The 16,270-nt window shown below is 37.3% G+C and overlaps 1 protein-coding gene across 5 annotated transcripts in view; it reads right to left on the bottom strand.

The window, feature by feature from the left end:
• LOC131152273 (valine--tRNA ligase, chloroplastic/mitochondrial 2) overlaps nucleotides 1–16,270 on the bottom strand; it is a 122,234-nt gene that overhangs the window by 61,170 nt on the left and 44,794 nt on the right. For all 5 annotated transcript variants that reach the window (XM_058104054.1, XM_058104052.1, XM_058104053.1 and 2 more), the window contains 4 exons: nucleotides 14,686–14,738; nucleotides 14,530–14,597; nucleotides 13,013–13,088; nucleotides 4,035–4,118 (listed from right to left, as the gene is read on the bottom strand). In XM_058104054.1, coding sequence (XP_057960037.1) covers nucleotides 4,035–4,118; nucleotides 13,013–13,088; nucleotides 14,530–14,597; nucleotides 14,686–14,738 — 281 coding nt within the window. The remainder of the gene's footprint in view (nucleotides 1–4,034; nucleotides 4,119–13,012; nucleotides 13,089–14,529; nucleotides 14,598–14,685; nucleotides 14,739–16,270) is intronic.

The raw sequence follows: 16,270 nt of genomic DNA on the forward strand, positions 1-16,270 counted from the left end.
TTTAACTTTGTTACAGAAAGCTGGGATTTGGCGATATTTGTACACCCTATCTTGACAGGGAGTATTAGAAGCCATTTTTTTTTAAACTGAATGTCATATTAATTATCCTGGTCTCCCTCCCTTAATTGGACCGGTCTCTTATTCAATCAGCATTAGGTGGACCGGAGCTCAATCAGCATTAGGTGGACCCTGCATTAGGGGCCATTTGTTTGCACTGAATGTCTTCAGCATTAGGTTGACCAGAGCACACTCTCTCTCTCTCTCTCTCTCTCTCGCTCGCTCTCTCTCGTGTTAGGGGCCATTTGTTTGCAGTGAACATCATATTAATTGGACTGGTCTCCCTCCCTTAATTGAACTGGTCTCTTATTCAATTAGCACAATAGGTGCACTGGAGCTCTCTCTCTCTAGGAAGCCATTTTTTTGCACTGAATGGCATATTAATTGTACGATCTCTTATTCAATCTGCATTAGGTGGGCCCTCCCTCCTTAATTGGACTGGTCTCTTAATCAGAATTAGGTGGACCAGAGAGCTCTCTCTCTCTAGGGGCCACTTGTTTGCACTGAATGGCATATTAATCAGACTGATCTCTTATTCGATCAGCATTAGGTAGCCGTCTCTCCCTCACTCCCTCCCGTTTGTTTGCACTGAATTGTATGTTAATTGGACTGGTCTCTTATTCAATCAGCATTAGGTGGAACGACCCTCCCTCCCTCCCTCCCTTAAAATCTTCCCATTGAATATCCTTGCATTACACCCCAACCATATCCCCCATAAAACTGTAAGTATTTCGCACTTCCAGATGACTGCCTTATCCTTTCTCCTACCAAAGCCTGTGAAGGAAATAGATAACAATTCACCAACTGATGAAGGGCATACCCAGTTCTCTCCAGAAAAACCAAAAAGCACATTCCCAGTCCTCCAGGAAAATTCACAGAGCAAAGGAAGATGAGAAGACGTCTCAGAATTTCTGTAACAGAGCACACATACATCGGCAGAGAGAGCCTTCAAAGGTCTCCTAATTTGCTGCAAGTTATTAATATTAATTTTACTAAGCACAGCCAATCAAGTGAAAGCCTTAATTTTTGGAGGAGCCTTGGCCTTCCAGATGAAACGATGGAGTGGGAAGGAAGAATTGGAGTGAGTCAAGAATTCAAAAAAGATTAAAAAGAAAACACTCCCAACTAATCCAAAGACCAAGACTGAACATCCCTCCACGAAGAAAGATTACTCCTATTCAATGGAGATAACAAAGAGGACAACTCTGCCAACTCCCTATCCAAAGTTGAGTTACTTATACTATAGCATATGGTTCATAAGCTTATAAGTGTGTAAGTATTTAGGGTACATTTCATTCCAGTGTTTTAAAAGGCTCCATCAAGGCTCGCCTCAAGGCAAGGCATGCTTAAAACACCTTGAGGCTCAATCTAAAATACCAAATTCCAAAAAGGCTAATGCATTACATGCTGAGGGTTACGCATTTTTACAAAAAGCACGCCTTTTGCGCCTTTTTAGTTGAGGCTTACACATTTTGGCTGTGTGATTCTCAAGTTAGAATTGGTTAGAAAATTTTAACTACATGTTTGTACAAAAGGAATGTCATAATATGAGTTTATTTCTAAAACTATTGAATCTCAACCTTTCCAAAATAACTGGACTTGTATCTTACATCATGAAAATAGTTTGAACTTTGTAATGGTATAGCTATCTCTTGTCATGATTTATGTCATGTATTCAAGTTAGCAATTTTTGAATGCCCAATAAGTATTTTGCGAAGTACATCTAGTTTTTCCATTTTACATTATATTTGTAATTTTATTTATTTTTACTTTAATTTAAATTAATATAATTTATTTAAAAATATATTATCTTAATAAACAAATTCTCAAAAGGCTTACGCCCCCACGCCTTAAGGCTTACGCCTCGCCTTTTGAGGGTTAAAAGGCCTTGCCTTACACCTTCGCCTTTTAAAACATTGTTTCATTCAATTTTCATCCATATGTTTCACTTTAAATGTATTTTGTTTGTTTTAGACATATATGTTTATTGTACAACAGGTTTTTAGTATTTCTGCCAAATATCACCAACTGACTTGAATCTCATTTCACAAAATTAAGATTTTGATTCATGACTCAAACTCATTTTGACAACTATGATTACTAAATATTTGCATTAGCCAGTCCATGAGCGACTCTCTCCACTGGCTGACTGTTCTACCGTCCTTCTCTTCTCTCTTCTCTCTTCTCTCCTCTCTTCTCTTTCTTTCACAAACCCTGATCTTTTAGTAACTTATCTAATCAATCTAGATCAGTCAGATTTGTAACAGTGAATACATAAAGCATTTCCACTGTTAAGGCAAATTGTGATTACAATTTTTTACATAGCTTTAAAACCAAGACCAGTAATCAGGCCAGTGAAGTCACCGGTTCAGTCAGACCAGGTCAAGCCGTGGTCATATGTATAATGCTAGCGATTTTTTCCCCCCTATAATTGACTAATAAAGGATCATAATTTAATAAAATTATTATTAACAACTAATAATAATAAAGGTGAAATAATATTTCTATTTTTAAAAAATATTTATAAAGAATATAATTATATAACAATAACATTTTTATAAATATTTTACGGTAGAGAACGTAGTGGTTTTGGTTTCAATAGAAATTTTTGTTTAAGTTCTGCATACTAGTATCGTGTGCGTATATATAATATATATTTCTTTATATATTACCTGTAATGGATATATAATATATATTATGTGTTCCAGATTCTAAACGAAAGATCACTTAGTGCACTGGTATGTTTACTCCTCTCTATCTTTGAGGTGCAGGGATCAAATCTCACTCCTCTGCCTGCACAATCATTTTTTTTTTTTATTGTGCAAAGGCTGCCGGGCTGACCTGGCTCTGAACCTGATTCAAGCTAATTTACTCCAGGTCGGCCAGTTTCCTACTGGTTTGAATAATTTCCAGTTTCTAACTCTCTCCCAAACCAGACAGGTTACTGACAGACTGAGGATCAGCCAGTCCTGCCCAAGTTTAAAAACCACGCAATTTCATGATCCTTTGAATTCCTTGGGGAATCTTAATTGCTGCGGAAAGTCTATATTGAAAAATACTACATTTGTTCTGGTTAAAAAAGATCCAAACGATTTAACCATCCAATGCAGATCCATATTAAATGCATAGAAATTAGTGGGGTGTCAAAATTTTCTTTTAACCAAGAGAGCTAATTGAATTGTCACTCCGAGTTTCAGCAAGAAATTATCTCCAAGGATGAACAAACTACCCAAAATACCTGCAAACAAACATAGTTCCACAGGGAATGGTATCAGTTGGCATCAGATTCAAATGAATAGTGCACCTTTCAATACAACATAATGTATTTCGTTGGTAACCAAAAAGCATCCAAACACATGACCGGAGAAAAACTTGTCTATGTTAGTGCTTTGAGCCCCAACCCACTCCCGCCAACAACCCAGTGCTCTCCCTCTCTTATTTTGGTCGGTAGGTTTCTTTGTTCCAGTATAGGTTATGGACTTCGGCAAAGTTAAAGAAATAAAACTTTTTTTCATGTGAACAAGAGTTAAAAATTTATGCAGTAGAAATATGATCATATATCCTTTGTAAGCACCTAAATTGGCTCATAATTTCAACACTTAGATGTCAAAACATCCAATACAAACAAGGAGGTGAAAAAGAAATTCAATATAAAAAGAGAAGCATTATGTAACATCCAGTTATAGAAGCAATTAAACACAGAATCAGTAGTTTCTAGAGCTATGGTAGAAACTTTTTCCACTTTCCCAAGTTTTTAACGGCCAAAACCATTTTCTCTTCCTGTCCCAATCCACGAAGGCTTGGGGTCCATTGAAGTATTTTACTTGAGAACCACCACTCATTCTACCTTTGTGCTTTAGCCTATTGCCCCACATCTATGGTGGTAAAAACTCCAAAGAAAAGTAGCCTCATTTTGACAATGAAACAAACATCTAATTCGTAATGATTATTCAGACAATGGCAATAGAAGCTTTTACCTTGTCAGAAATTATAGGGACATGGCGACCAAATGTCATAGGCACAATTGCCAAACATCCAATATACTTCCCATAACGCTCATCCTGAAGAACAGAGATCAAATAGAAATTTCAGGAATCATTTCTAATAAAAGCTGCCCAATGTTTTATGGAAAAACTTTATAGAAGGAAAGAGTATAAAAATATATCTGTTATTGACAATTTCATGGATACTCCAGCTACTTGTTAGATAAATAATCCCACAGAACAATTTTCCAGTATCATACCAATCCAACCCATTTCATGTTAAGTAGCTGACAGCCAGTGCAAAACTTTGTCAGATCTTATTATCATGAATTCTTAGCACTTGTAAGAAGGGGTGAGTTAGTTATTGTTTCTGGCATGAAAAGGGGTAGGGGCAGGCCTAAAATAACTTGGAATGAGGTAGTGAGGAAGGATTTAACAGCCCTTAATCTAATAGAGGAAAATGCTCTTGATCAGGTGAATTGGCGGAAAAAGATTCATGTAGCCAACCCCACCTAGCGGAACTTAAGGCTTGTTGTTGTATACCAATCCAACACATTCGTGAATTAATTGTGAACAATTAACAACAAACAAAATTGCATCCAGTCTAACCAATACATATGCTGGGTATGCATCCTTTTCTCCAAGGTACAGCTCAAGTCAGTCAAATTTTTAACTGGGGTTGCCCTCTGGCGCAAATTATCCTCTAGAATCCAAATTGTCAATGGCCAAATAGAATGACTGGTTTGACCAACTATAATTCGCTGATTTAGACAGCGTTGAGGGAGGTTTATTGGATTCAAACTTTTGAGAGTATTTTATTGTTTCAAGGAATACTTGGATGATGTAGATCGAAGTTGGCTGTGAATTATCAATACTACCAGCAAAGAACTGTCCATGGGAGTCCAACCCCATCTCGGACCAGCTGGGAAGAGGGAAACTGTCTGATGGAATTCAATCCCATCAAGAGGTGAACAGTTTGGCACAGGTTTGTCAAGGATCCAGCTAAACAACAATTACAAGTGCCAACAAGGGAATAGCAGCAGTTTTCTTGAGCATTCATATGTTATAGATGATGTATTTAAATCAATTTCTTTAGTATTTAAATTTGAAGAGTGAATATAAATTAAATATGGCATTTCCCCAAACATTAAGTCCAAGCTATAGAAAACTTTTGAAAGACATGTTTCCTCAGACTTTGTGGTTAAACTACAATCCAGCAGGTCAACAACAACAACCACGACTTACATTCCATCAGGTGGGGTCCACTATATGAATCCTCCCCATCATTTGCACAATCTACTGCCATAACAAGTCAAATTGTTGTCAAATCCTTAGATGCTACCACGGCATCTAACATCAATTAAATCACTCTTCTTGTCAAGCATTTTTTGGTCTATCCAAATGGAGCCTGAAACTTTGTTTAGAGGAACGTTTCAACTTTCAATAGCATTGTTCCAAGCTGGGCAGGTGATTCGCATGCTTCACCTTGAGTGTAGGGACAGTTTTGGGAACCGTAATATCAATGTTCAGGTGGGTATCTCAATCTTCTGTCTTGCTCTATGTTTAGAATAAAAGATAAGTAAACGATGGAACAATAAGCAACTCTCCCTACAGATCAATTCCCTTATTTTTTCTTCTCCTTTTCTTTTCTTCGTCTTCACGTTCTTCTTTTCTGATTCAGTTTTAGAAATATTTATTTTACATCACAATCTGGACAATTCTGGTTTTATTACACACATCATTTATCATCTTAATAGTGAAGTAATGATGCAACTCTGCAATCTTAATTTGATTATCTGTTTATGTCAAATGTTGTTATTTATGGGTTCTAGGGGTATTTTTGTAATTTCATAATTTTGGGGTTTATTTGGATCAAATTAGCTTTGGGGACTCAACTTATAATATTTAGAGGTATTTTTGTGACGGGTGTTATTTCTGGTGGTGCTTTAGAAGATAAGTGGTTTCTAGAGGGGTTATTTGCAAAATAGGATTTAGTTTCTCTTGGAAGACTTAGAAATAGCATAAATAAGAATCTTCAGCCACTTCTTCAGGAGGTTTTTGGCATTTTTTCTGCTTAGTAAAGGAGACTTTATTGACGAGGCATCAAGCGAATGCCAGCCCATGCTGCAGTAAATCAAGCACCCTGAAGGGTGTCACACAAATCAAAGACTACACTGTAATCATTAACAACAGTCCTACAACGCCAGCTATTGACCGCAGTAAACCATTGGTTCTTTGTTGTTTTGGATTGCTGAAGTTGAATTTTTGAACACTCGCCTATTCCTCTCTTTCCAAACACACCATTAAATTGCAAGGGGAATGACGGACATAACCTTTCTCCTCTCCTTTGTTGCCTGAATACCTTTCCTGGCCCAGAATTCTACTCCCACAAAGTTAGTGATAACCCACCTTTGTCAGATCAGAGTCCGTATTCCAGAGATTCCTAGTTGAAGTGCAGCGAAGGAGGAAGCGCTCAACAGATTCTGCATCAGCCATGCAAAGTGGACATCTGTTGGCTACTGACAGAGCCCTTCTTTGCAAATTATCCATGGTCAAAAATCTAACTATGGGTTGCCTCTCATGCAAGGAAGGCAACTTTTGTGGCGGCATGACATTTATCTTTCAGAAGATTTCTCTACAAAGCTCAGCTCCAGACCAGCTGGGGTTATGAAGATTTGGAGGCGAAGGTGTTGAGGATTCAAACCTGCGGCGCCTACCAGTCCGTACATCGCTGCAAAAGGCGCAAGAGGCTAGCAAAAAGCCACTGTTAAAGCTCTGGAACAGTGCCAAAACAGGCACAGGTTTGAGGATAAGTTGCTGTTATGCCTAGAAATTGTCTTATTTGCTAAACTGAAATTCACAGCAGTCATATTGCCGTTATTTTACAGATTTAGTAGTTACTTGAGTCAAGAAGGCTGCTAAAACACTGTTCTGAAATATCAATCTTTATTTATGATTTTTTTCTTATATTCCTACACCTATTTTCATCAAATTGATATCAAAGCAAGCTCAATCTTGTAAGTTCATGGCTGCAAGGGATGGAAGAGGAAATGAGGGCCATACAGGTAGTTATGCGACCATTGAGATGTTTGGAGAGTTGCAGGAACAAGTAAGACAACTTACTCAGCTGTTACACAAGCTATTGGCCAATCAAGGCCACAAAAATGACGGCGATAATAAATATGATTTTGTTAGAAGAGCAAGAAATACAATAAATGAGCAATCTGAGGCTGAAATTGACAGCTCTAGTGATGATGAGAGTTTTGAAAATGAAAGGCCTGCACGACAAAATGAAAGGCCTCCAAGATGGGAAGTTAGCATTGTACGTGCTCTACCAAATTCCAAAGAGTATGGTACACAAGTAAATATTTCAGAATTTGGCGGTGACATGGAAGCCAAAGAATTCTTTGACTAGGTTGATAGCATTGAGACTTATTTTGAATGGAAAGATGTGCTGAAAGAAAGGAAAGTAAAGCTTGTGGGAGCAAAGCTCAGGGGACCTGCTTCTACTTGGTGGAAACATCATCTCAATGATCGTGAGAACTGGGGGAAAGGAAAATCAAAAGATGAAATAAGATGAAAGAGAAGCTGAAGGCTCAATTCCTTCCCCTGGGTTATGAGCAAACCTTGTGCTGAAGGATTCAAAATTTGAGGCAGCATGGGAATCCAGTCAAGGAGTACACCCAAGAGTTTCATAGGCTTTCATTAAAGGGCAATCTTGCTAAAAACAATGCTTAAAGGGTTAGTCGCTATGTGAATGGCCTCAAAATGACCATAAAAGACCATGTAAGCTTGCAGTGTCCTCATAAGGTGAGTGATAGGACCCAAACCTGTTAATACACCCATAAATCCTAATAGTAACTTACTGCTAGATATGGGTGACTTGTTAAGGGGGAGACTTTGTGGGAAGTTGAATTGTCTCATGGTCACTCGACGGTATATACCTTTCGCAACAACTTTTATGATTCATTTTCTTAATTTTCCAAGAACAAGTCACCAGGATGAACGCATCTTAAAATATTTAAAAGTGACCTAAGAGAGGTGTCTTACATCAGGATCAGGGCCACACTTGTATCAAGGGATAAATAAATGTAAAGATATATAAATGTAAACTGGGCAAGTTACCTTCGAGCAATAGATCCATAATCGAATATTGTACATTTATTGGTGGTAATTTGGTTTTTTGGACGTGCAAAGAATGAACTATGTTGGCAAGGTCAAGACGTCAAATGTTAAGCCAAAGTATAGATCACATGTGAACTTGTTTGGCTGAAGAACATGTTGGAAGAATTATTTTTTCACATTCTCAGTCTATTGAGTTGATGCGTGATAACCAAGCTACTATTCATATTGCCTCCACCCGATCTTTCCTAGCAGACAAAAGACATCGAAGTTGATTGCCACTGTCTTCAAACTTGTGCATAATCTCATTCAATATGTGGTTAGACCATGGCTCTTTTCAATCCTTGGTTAGGAATTCGTGGAGTGAGGACAAGGAAAGGGGTTGAGAGTGGTTTAAATTTATGAAGAAGTTGAAAGGTTGAAAGATAAACTGAAAGTACGGAACAAGGAGGTGTTCAGAGATATTAGGGTTAAAAAGTCTACAATCATAGGAGATTTGGAAGAGTAAGAACGGAAGGAGTGACCCTTTCGAGGGAAGAAAAGGCTAAATGAATTTCTCTAAAAAATGAATCGGAAGAGCTAATCTATAAGGAAATGAGAAGTTGGAGGCAAAAGATGAAGTTTAAGTGGAGATGGAGATTGTAGTTCTAAATTTTTTCACAAGATGGCTAATGGAAAAAATGAGAAAAAATTTAATTAGGGAGACGGAGGTGGATAGGGGGCTTATAATCACTGACTCTAGTAGAATTGCTTTAGAGATCACAGATTTTTATTATAATACGTGTTCTAAGGTCGATGAGAGTAGACTGATGGTGGAAGGACTAGAGTGGGATCCTTTCCCTGATGATAAGATAGCCTGGTTAGAGAGGCCTTTTGAGGAAGAGAAAGTTAGAGCCACCGTTTTTGGGATGGAGATGGACAAAGCTCTTGGATCGAATGGTTTTAATTTAAATTTTTATCAAGATTGTGGGACAATGGTGAAAAATGACCTTATGAAGGTTTTTAATGAATTTTATTTGGGGTTTGTAGCAGATTATGAATTCTACTTTCATCACTTTGGTGCCTCAGAAAAATAGGTCCATCAAGATTCATATTATAGATCAATTAGCTTAATTTATAGTGTTTATAAGATAATCACTGAAGTGCTAGCTAATAGATTATGATGTGGTGCTTGATAGGACTATTTCTAAGGCCCATAGTACATTTTTGGGGAGAAGACAGATTGTGGATGCAATTTTGATTGCAAATGAAACCGTTGAGGATAATAGGAGAAGGAAGAAAAGGGGGCTTTTTTTTAGGTTGGATTTTGAAAAAGCTTATGATAGAGAGTTGGAATTTTTTTGGATAAGATTTTAGTGAGGAAGGGGTTGGGAGAAAGATGGAGTAAATGGATGAAAAGGTGCATGTATAATGTGAATTTTTCGGTGAGTGAATGGGGAACCTAAATCTTGGTTTAGGGCCATGAGAGGGATTAGACAAGGGGATCCTCTTTCATCATTTTTTGTCTGTTTTAGTGGCTAATGTTTTGAAAAGGTTGGTTGGTAAGGCGGTGGATAGGGGTTTACTGAAAGATCTTAAAGTGGGCAGGGAGGAGATTATGGTTTCTCACATTCAGTTTGCGGATGATACTAATTTTTTCCTAGAGGACCATAGGTCTTCTGTTCTAACTTCTAAATATGGTAGGTCTTCTTCAAATTTTTGAAAGGGTATAGGGGTTGAAAATTAATATGGGAAAGAGTGGAATTGCGGCTATCAATGTGCCTATAAAGAGTGTTAGGGAATCAGCCTCGGAAGTTGTGTGTGCAGTTTTGGGGTGGCCGATGTCCTATTTAGGGGTTCCTTTGGGGGGCAATCCTAGAGTACCTAGTTTTTGGGATCCGCTGGTGGAGAGTGTCCAAGCGGTTAGATAGGTGGAAGGGAGCCCTTCTTGCTCCAGGAGGGAGGATTACTCTAATTTAGGCCCATCTTTTAGTATTCCGTTGTATTTTCTGTCTATTTTTAAAATCCCAATGAGAGTCACTAGTAAGATTAAGAAAATTATGAGAACTTTTTTGTGGTCAAGGATGGGGGGTTTTAAAAATCACTTAGTGAATTGGGAAGTGGTATGTAGAGAGAGAGGGTGGTTTGGGTCTTGGAAATTTGGTGTCCAAGAACACAACTCTTTTGGCTAAATGGCTTTTGCAGTTCCCGTTAGAAGTTTCCTCCTTTTGGTATAAAGATATCAAAAATAAATTTGGACTTGATGGGAATGGGTGGGATACTAATTTAGGCTCTAGATGTTCTTTGAAAAGCCCGTGGAAAGCTATTTCCCAAATTTATCTTCTCTTTATTCCCCACACCAAATTTGTGATGGGTAAGGGTTACAACGTTCTTTTTCTGTAAAGATACATGGTTATGGAATGTTGTTCTGGTCACCTCTTTTCCTCGCTTGTTTCGTTTGAGCTCAAGGCAAAATGATCCCATTTCTTCTTTTATTGTAGATTTAGGCACTCTACCTTCTTGGGATTTTTGTTTTAGGAGAGCCTTAAATGATAGAGAAACTATTGAATTATCTTCTTTGTTGGTTATGTTGAACAACTGTACAATGTCTTCCGAGGATGACAGCTGATCTTGGTTGTTGGATTCCTTGAGTGTTTTTTTGTGCAACTTTTTCTTTGATTTCTTGGTTGGTACCGATCATTCCTTTCCACTCTACAAAATAATCTTGAAGGTCAAAATCCACCATAAAATCAAAGCATTTTCTTTTGGTTGGTTGTGCTTAATAGAATGAATAGCTATGACTTGCTATAGAAGAGGAGACCATTAAAGGCTCTATCCCCCGACATATGTATGCTTTGTTTTGAATGTTCAGAATATGTTTCTCATCTTTTCTTGCATTGCGATTTTGCATGGAAGGTTTGGAATAAGTTATTTAATTATTTTGGAGAAAGCTGGGCTTGTCCGAGAAAAGTGGAGGAGTTCTTGGCAATACCTTTTGTGGGGTTTGGAAGAAGGAAGGAAGGTATTGCTTTATGGAATTGTGCCTTATTTGCAGTGCTATGGGGCTTGTGGAAGGAGCGTAATCTACATATTTTTTTTCAGGGAAGAAGATCCCATATTTGTTGATGTGGGAGAAAATGCTTTTTTATGGCTTTTTTCCGGCGCATGGGCAATGGAAATTTTAAGAGGATGTGTTTGACAGATGTTCAGCGGGATTGGAAGTCCCTTCAAGGGCGTGCTGATTTGAGTTTGCTGTATTTTCTTGTGTACTCTTTTCTTTTTCTTTTTTCTTTTTTTTTTGTTTTGTTTTCTGGGGATTTTCAGATTTCGTTAAGGAGATGTCCTTTCTCCCGATTGTACATTCTTTCTTTACCTAATGCATTTCTGTTTCTATCGCAAAAAACAAAAAACAAAAAAAAAAACAAAACAAAAGCCACTCATGTGACACCTAATTTTGTAGCTTGCTGAATTACTTATTAAAGCCTTGGGGGTGCTCATGTTAAAGGGAGTGTTCATGGTCATTTTAATCATTTAGCATTATGAGTATGTGCTAGTGTTATGTTGGCCAGGGTATAGAGGAGAGACCTATTGTGATTAGGTCTTCCATTTGCCCAATTCTTCAACACCCATCCAATATTGCAAAAGCCATACATAATAAATAAGTCATCCCAAAACTATGAGCTAAAAGTGGGCTTAGTGGGATCAAGACCAGAAAAAACCACCACTGATCCCTACCTTTCACTCCCAATAAAACCAAGACGAGAGAGAGAGAGAGAGAGAGAGAGGAAAAAAAAAAGAGAGACACACACAAACACAAGACTAGCAATTTTATTAACAGAACAAGCATCCCACAAGAAAAGAATTTTCCCAGCCACCCTCGAGAGGGAAGAACCTATCACTCCTTATACGGTTACACCTACCCTCTCAAATAATTTGAACCACAACTCCCACCCTCTACCCCACAATACACAATATTGAGAACAACAATGCGTTTTTAATCTATTTTTGCAGCATGTAGCTGCTTGCAAGACTTTCCCTTTTCTTTTTTATATTCCCTCCTCATCTAAAAGGGTTAAGGGTGAAGACCTCAACTCTGGAAGCAACAACCAATTACAGCGAAGACTCAATCCCTCTCATTTTTTTCTTTTAATCAATTCAGATTTGTAGGGGCTGATGGTGATGAACTGCAAAGGAGGTCAAGGTCAAGCAACACTGTTGCATTACAATACTTGTGCCAGAACCATCATTACTCTGCTGCATTGCTCCCCGTCACTGCCCTTGCTTGCACTATCTGAACATAGAGCTGAGGAAGAGAAGCCGAATTTGAAAGAGATCCCAGAGATCCTTGGGAACAAAGTAACTGTAGAGATCCAAGGGATTTGAGTGATCAAAGATTTTTGAGAGGGGCCCTAAATCCTAAACAAAGAAATTTTTCTTTTGTTTTCCAGTTTTTGTTTCCAATTTTTTGATTTTCTGATTTATGTTTTTCAAAATTTTGACAATGATACTGAACAAACTCAAAGTTTTCTTTTCTTTTTTTAGTTCCAAAAAATTTCAATATTATAGGCAGATCAAAACTCATCCTCTGTACAAAAGCAAAAGTCATTTTGGAAGCCTTATCCTTTCAAAAGAAATAGATTCTGCAAATATGACAACCTAAACAACTTGGACATAACCTGCTCAGTTAAAAAGTTACATCATGAAAATTACTTTCAATGGGATAAAAAAGAGCCATCATTTTTTAAAAAAGGATTACCAAAACTGAAATTCAGTGAATGAAATATATAATGGCAATTTGACATTAAAATCAAGCAATTCAAAGTAACCTGTTTGTCCATCTCCTAACTACAAATTCAAGGCTGGCAATATACCTCAGGATGCACTGCAACAGCTGTGTCACCAAATAAAGTCTCTGGGCGTGTTGTTGCTATTGTCAGAAAGTCGCTCCTTTTTTGTTGATAAACAAAGAGAATATCAGAGAGAGATGAGAAAGATACAACAAGAGAAAAATAATAATAATAAATAAATAAATTCACTCATTCCTTAGAGATGTATAAGTATCCAGTATAAGTGGATGAGTAAGCAAACCTTATATGGTTGCTGAACATTATTTATAATGCATAAAAGTAACTGGCTGACAATGCACAGGAAAATGTTTTTAAATCATTCAGGATTCTATTAACTAAAGAATGCTAAAAGAGGTCACTGGAATTTTCTTTTGGTCCAACCTTTTTGTCCAAGACTTAAGACAAGGGGAGGTCATGTGTGCATACAAATAGCTTGCTTTTTGAATGGGTAACCAACAGAAGATAACCAAAAAAATAAAAAATAAAAAAATTGGAACTCGCAATCATCAGACTTGAAATAAAGTTATAATTTCTAATTTTCCCCCTTATACCTTTATCACCTCAAATAACACACAAATCAATCCCATAGTCCATTTAATCTTTTATTTCATTCAATGATTATTTTTAATTTATAATTGCTTGATTCTCGTCCCATTGGTTCAATTTGCGTTCACACTTTTGTAATTTCTTAGAGGAAAAGAACAACAATAAAAGGAAGCATAAAAAAAAAAAAAAAAAAAACTCAGGCTAATAGAGCCAACCAATCATGCTGGATGGACGACCACACAGAGAAAAAAAAATTACTATCCCAAATCAAATCAATAGATGTAGCATGACCTTGAAAAGTTCCACCATTTGTCTGCAATCAAATTATACATACAACTGCAAAGACTTCAGAACCCCACAATCCTTCCATTCTTTTTCCTCCTAAAGCCTCTAAAACCAGTAACAAGTAAGCCTCCAGAAAATGATGACACCTCCAAACAACGGGTGTGATTTATTGTTTGCACACCTCTCCACATGCAATCAGGCTGCATGCATGGAATGTTAAGGATTGATATAGACTGTTGGCCACAACCTAAAAGCTTAAGCTTTTAGGTTAAATGGTTGCTAAACATAGCCATCTAAACATATCAGCAAGGTTAAATATTTTAATCATTTCAATCACTTAGAGATAAACTTCTCCTTTTTAAGAGCTACTTTTCTATGGGGAGCAAACAACTTTTTGCTGCAACCTAAATCGGTTCCTTCTCATCATTCAAAGGGAGTAAACTATACTTAAGTGGCAATGGATTTAACGAGTTTGGTTCCTCTTAGTTGACGAAAATATACGACTCATTATATAAATTCAAGAAACAACATAGGTTCTAATGCCTTGAGTAATTCTGGCCGCTACGCGCTTTGCAAATGTCCACTAAAATGGCGGACTATCAAAAATGCACCTGCGCACTTGGCATTTTATGGATCAGAAAACTAGCATGTAGCACTGAATGGAACTAATGCAAATTCTTGAGAAGGTTGTACAAATCCACTGTAATTACCTTGAACCTCCCGCAACACGATACTTAATATAATATAAAGTACCAGGCTCTTCAGAATACTCAACTTCCTTAGCACAAATCAAGAATGCTTACGTCAAAAGTTAGTCAGGACAAAAGCAGTGATTCATACTCTCTATTAGACAAAATAAAGCATACCAAGTCTGATACTGCAGTCTGTAGACTAGGAGACCAATTTACCATATAAGACCCTGAAAGCAAATTAAATACAGGTCAAGCACAGTTATCAACCATACATCAAACAATTGCTTATAACATATGATAATAACACAAAAAAGCAACTTCAATAATTTAGAATGAGGAAATCTTAGTCTTCATTGTAATTGTTCCAGACGACACAGAAGCAACAATTTAGCTTCTATCCTCCTGGTATTGAAAATTGACCAAGCCTTTTAGAATTTTAGGAAGGAGGAAAAAGTGAGGGCGATGCTGAGGCAATAGCTAGAAAGGCAAAAGATTTCTCTCACAAATTACAGTTCTATTATTTCTATAAGGAAATATTAAAAGGGGGGGAGGAAAAAAAAAAAGCAAAGGCAAGAGTGAGATCAAGCTCAGAGCCAAGAATCAGGGCTAGTGCTCCTCCGAGTTTCAAAAGTCAGGAGCACCAAGAAAGCATCAAACTGTGTCTTTACATAGCATAATAAAATCTTCAAGGATAGATATATCCAGGGACTCAAAATTAATAGAGGAGCATATTCTGTACAGAAATTAAAAATATTTTGCAACCAAAGTTTTAACTCAAGTCAGCAAATTCACATAGATTAGACGTCATTTATTAAAATAAAAAATAAAAAAAAATGCCAAAGTAAATCCAGTTAGACCCAAAAATGAGAAATCAATTAAAGTGGACCTGATTGAATTATGGCTATATAAGCTATTCCAATATTAAGATTCAATATAGATTAAATCATGGAAATGGACCTTTGATACCATCAGAGATGGATTTAAAGTAATAAGCTTTTTAGATGTGATACCTTAGGCTGCTTGGAGGATTACTGCAGGTAGGGAAGGTTTTCCCACACTCAGTTTGCTTTTTCTGGTTAAAGATGGTTCAGTTAGATAGACTTATGTCTTCTGTTAATTACGACAAGAGAGGTAGGAGTTTGGGTAAGGTTACTGGTTTTAGATGAGGCTTCTGTCTTGGAATGTTCTGGGGCTACGGGATGCTAGAAAGCATCGAGTGGTGAAAGAGTCCATAGAGTTTCTCCAGATGTTGCGTTCATACAGGAATCTAAAACTAGGGTGGTGTATGTACTTTTCGTTAAGGGTACTGTGGAGCCTAAATTCGGAGATTTGGTGTTTTTCCCTTCCTCTTGTGCATTCCAAGGGAATGCAAACAATATTGCGTGATGCTAGATTAACGTCTAATGAGGAGTGTGTGGTTGAGTCCTTATTGTTGTATGTTTTGATAGAATTAAGGAATTCGAGGGATTGGGGATTTACATGCGTAAGGGCCTGCTGTGTGCTTCTTGTGTGTCATAGCCTGTATTGGGTTGTTTGGGGGGTAGGAGATGGTATAAATGTCATTCAGCCCTCTAGTGACAAATTAGGAGGTTCAAGGGTGACCAGTAGTATGAGGATGTTTGATGCTTTTATTTGGGATTGTGATCTTAGGGATGTGCCTTGGCTAATTGTCATTTATTTGGGTAGTTTTGAGAGATACGCTAGCTTCCTCTCATATGATAGTTTTTTGTTCACTAATGATTGTGTAGATATCAAAAAA

Source organism: Malania oleifera, chromosome 3 (genome assembly GCF_029873635.1).
Source record: "Malania oleifera isolate guangnan ecotype guangnan chromosome 3, ASM2987363v1, whole genome shotgun sequence".
Classification (NCBI taxonomy): domain Eukaryota; kingdom Viridiplantae; phylum Streptophyta; class Magnoliopsida; order Santalales; family Ximeniaceae; genus Malania; species Malania oleifera.